We start from the raw sequence: 3765 nt of genomic DNA, 5'->3' as shown, positions 1-3765 counted from the left end.
TGTACCTGGGAAAGCAGCGGAAGATGGCCCAAGTGCTTGTGTCCCTGCACTCATGTGGGAGAATTGGAAGAAGCTCCAGGCCCTTGGTTTTGGTCTGGCTCAGTCCAGGGTTGTTGCAGCCATTTGGGGAGTGAACCAAAGGATTGAAGATACTCTCTCTTTCTCTCTCTTTCTGTTACTCTCTACCTTTATCTCTATCTCTATCTATCTCTTCCTCTCTGTATCTTTGCCTTTCAAATAAACAAACAATACATCTTTAAAAAAATAAGTCCTGAGAACACAGGCCATGGCAGAGTCAAGTGCTATTTGGTTCCCTGTGCTGAATGTTTGGGAGATCTCCACAGAAACCACCAGCCCAGTACAGAGGTGGAGCTCGCAGTCCCTGGCACTGTTCTCTCCCATCTCTTCCTTCTTCCAGAGGACTGGGGTGGACAGCATTTGTCATTCACAAGAGCTTGTCCATTAGTTCTGCTCAGGCATTTCACAGTCATCCTCACCAGTTACTTCAATTGTACTGCAGACATATTTAGAGACTGTTTAATCCCAGAGCAGGGAATTGGTGATCGGCTGTCCCTCTGTCCCAGGGACCTGGACACTTGCCCATGAAGCATCCTTGCTAAGTGGTAACCCACTGTTATACTGTCCTTACTTGGGAGCGAATGGCATTTATAGTGTGTTTGGAAGTGAAGTGAGGCCGGGACAGACATTGTGTCCTGTGTTCACGGCTGGCTAAACACAGCAGCACGCTCTTGGGCTCTCCTGTCAGGAGCTGCAGCCCAGCAAACCTTAGCTTCTGCTGGCATCCCCTGAAGGTTGTTCAGTGTTTGACCAATCTTCACCTGGCTCTTAAAAAAAATCATGAAATCCTCCGAAACCCTTACCCTCAATGAAATCAACTGATTATTTCTATATCTTTTAGTATTTCATTATTTCACGGTATTGGATTCTTTCCCATAAATAACCTTTAGATAACGTTTCTTACCTCATTTATAATGTCTAAAAATAACTGCTTAATATTCCAAGATTTTCTCCCCTTTTCTGTATTTAAAACTAGATTTCAATGTATAGATATATTTTTTTTACCTTAACTCTATAGACCTTATAAATAAAGTTTCTCGCTATGGCCAATTCTATTCCAGTTCTTTTTGCAGATAACTGCATACCACAGGAATTAGTGGATAAGTGATATTTTATAAAGCACATTTGTGTCCAGAGTCTCTTTCTTTTTGGTTGTGTTAAGTACAAAGTTTTCTATTACTGTAGTAGGAGAATATTTGAAAATCTTTCAGACATAGGAATGTGAAAAAGTATTATTTTGATAAAGGCACTTCTTGAAGTTTCTTTCAATGATCTTGTTGTTTTTCCTATTTTGAATTAAAACTTCATGTGAGCTGAAGTGCTGGGGATGAAATGTGTTCCAGAATATTGTATTGATTTATTTAATATTTGCAATCAAGGCAACAAGAATTTGTTAACAGTATTTTTAAATACTTAATTTCAGAAAAATGGTAAATATTATATCTTTATAGAATTGGAATATAATTAAATTGTATTTGAAGCCTTAATTTTTTCCTCTTATTTTAAAAGAAATTAAAGTATTTCAGGTGCTTCTAAAAATGCTGTGTTGTCTGCATTTGTGCCTATTGTGATTTAATGGATGTCAGTGGGGTTCAAAATAAATGGGCTCCTAAAGAAACTTGATCCAATCAAGATAATCATGTTAGTTCTAATTAATCAGAAAGAGAATCATTCTCTATAAAATACTACTAGTATCACAACATTTTTTTCTTTTTTTTTTCATTTATTAAACTTTTATTTAATGAATATAAATTTCCAAAGTACAGCTTATGGGTTACAATGGCTTCCCCCTCCCAAAACTTCCCTCCCACTCACAACCCTCCCCTTTCCCGCTCCCTCTCCCCTTCCAATCACATCAAGATTCATTTTCAATTCTCTTTATATACAGAAGATCAGTTTAGTATATATTAGGTAAAGATTTCAACAGTTTGCCCCCATATAGCAACACAAAGTGAAAAAAATACCGTTGGAGTACTAGTTATAGTATTAAATAACAGTGTACAGCGTACAGCACATTAAAGACAGATATCCTACATAATTTTTTTTAAAATTAATTAATTTTCTATGCCATTTCCAATTTAACACCAGGGTTTTTTTTTTTTTTCATTTCCAATTATCTTTATATACAGAAGATCGATTCAGTATATAATTAGTAAAGACCTCATCAGTTTGTACCCACGCAGAAACACAAAGTGTAAAAATACTGTTTTAGTACTAGTTATAGCATCACTTCACATTAGACAACACATTAAGGACAGATCCCACATGGGATGTAAGCACAACATTTTTTTAATTACCAATTTTCATTATTTACCCCAGAGTTTCTTCATAACATTTTTCATTTCTGCATTTCTCAGAGTGTAGATCAAAGGATTCAGCATAGGAGTTACTAATGAGCAAAACACAGTCACAGCCTTGTCAGTGGGGAAGATGGTCATGGGTCTCAGGTACAGGTATGAACAAGGTACGAAGAATAAGATGACAACAGTGATATGAGAGGAGCAGGTGGACAGAGCTTTGCGATGCCCTGCAGAACTCTGTGCCCTCACAGTGAGCAGGATGATGACATAGGAAGAAAACAGCATAGAAAAACTGAGCAGGCACATAGACCCACTGTTGGCAGCAATCAGGGGTCCCAAAGTGTGTGTGTCAGTGCAGGCCAGCTCCAGGAGGGGCATGAGATCACATGCAAAATGGTCAATGATGTTGGGGCCACAGAATGGTAACTGGCTTATGAACAAAATCTGGACCCCTCCATGAATAAATCCTATGATCCCAGCCACCCCCACCAGGAATTCACACATAGATTGGTTCATGATTCTTGTGTAGTACAAGGGCTTACAGATGGCCACATAGCGGTCATAGGCCATGATAATTAGCACGACAATCTCAGCTCCAGCAAATAAATGTACAAAAAATACCTGAGTCATGCATCCATTGAAGGAGATGGTGCTCTTCTCAGAGACCAACTCAAAGATCATTTTGGGTACTGTGGAAGAAGAGTAGAAACTGTCTATAATGGACAGATAGGACAGGAAAAAGTACATGGGAGAGCCCAAGGCTGGGCTGATGAAGATGGTGACTGCGATGAACAGGTTACCTGCCAGTGTGATCAAGTAGGTGACTGAAAACACAGCAAATAGGAATTTCTGCAGTTCTGGATTCTGGGTGAGGCCCAGCAAGATGAATTCTGTTATGTTGTTCATCCTTTCCATAGCTTTAGCTTGGGTTGTGAAATATGGTCTGTCTAAAAAATCACAATATTTCTCAGTGATGGTACTTTCAATACAATAGTAAAATATGACCTCTTTAGTCCTGATGTTTGAGGTTGATGGAGCCATACTTTTACTCACTTCAACCTGTTTTCAGAGTTGTACCAAATGACAGAGAAATATTAGGGTCTCCTAATATATTGCCTGAATAATGATAATTTTGAATAATACAATGACACCAGGGTAGTATTATGAATGTTGCCTTCCAAATTTTAATTTTGGCTCTAAAGTTCTCACAACTGACTTTATCTTAGTTAAAATTATAAAACCAATTATATTGAATTTATACTTATCTATTGTCATGAACATCTCTAAGGGTAAAATCATCTTCTTGTAAAGTCCTATGAGTATCAGTAAGAAGATGTCGCGCCTTCGTGACTCTAAGCCAGCTGTTTGCTGTGATCTACTGTACCTC

General features: G+C 38.1%; 1 protein-coding gene across 1 annotated transcript; it reads right to left on the bottom strand.

The window, feature by feature from the left end:
• Positions 1-2384: 2384 nt before the first annotated feature.
• LOC133764328 (olfactory receptor 4C45-like) lies at positions 2385-3293 on the bottom strand. Its single transcript, XM_062197997.1, has one exon. It carries the CDS (start codon positions 3291-3293, stop codon positions 2385-2387), a length of 909 nt encoding a protein of 302 aa, XP_062053981.1.
• Between the last annotated feature and the right edge of the window lie 472 nt (positions 3294-3765).

Source organism: Lepus europaeus, chromosome 7 (genome assembly GCF_033115175.1).
Source record: "Lepus europaeus isolate LE1 chromosome 7, mLepTim1.pri, whole genome shotgun sequence".
Lineage (NCBI taxonomy): Eukaryota > Metazoa > Chordata > Mammalia > Lagomorpha > Leporidae > Lepus > Lepus europaeus.
Note: the sequence above shows the minus strand (reverse complement) of the source record. Positions and strands in the feature narration are given on the sequence as shown.

Excerpts from the sequence above, each read along its gene's own strand:
- LOC133764328 (XM_062197997.1), bottom strand. The coding sequence starts at position 3,293 with ATGGAAAGGATGAACAACATAACAGAATTCATCTTGCTGGGCCTCACC.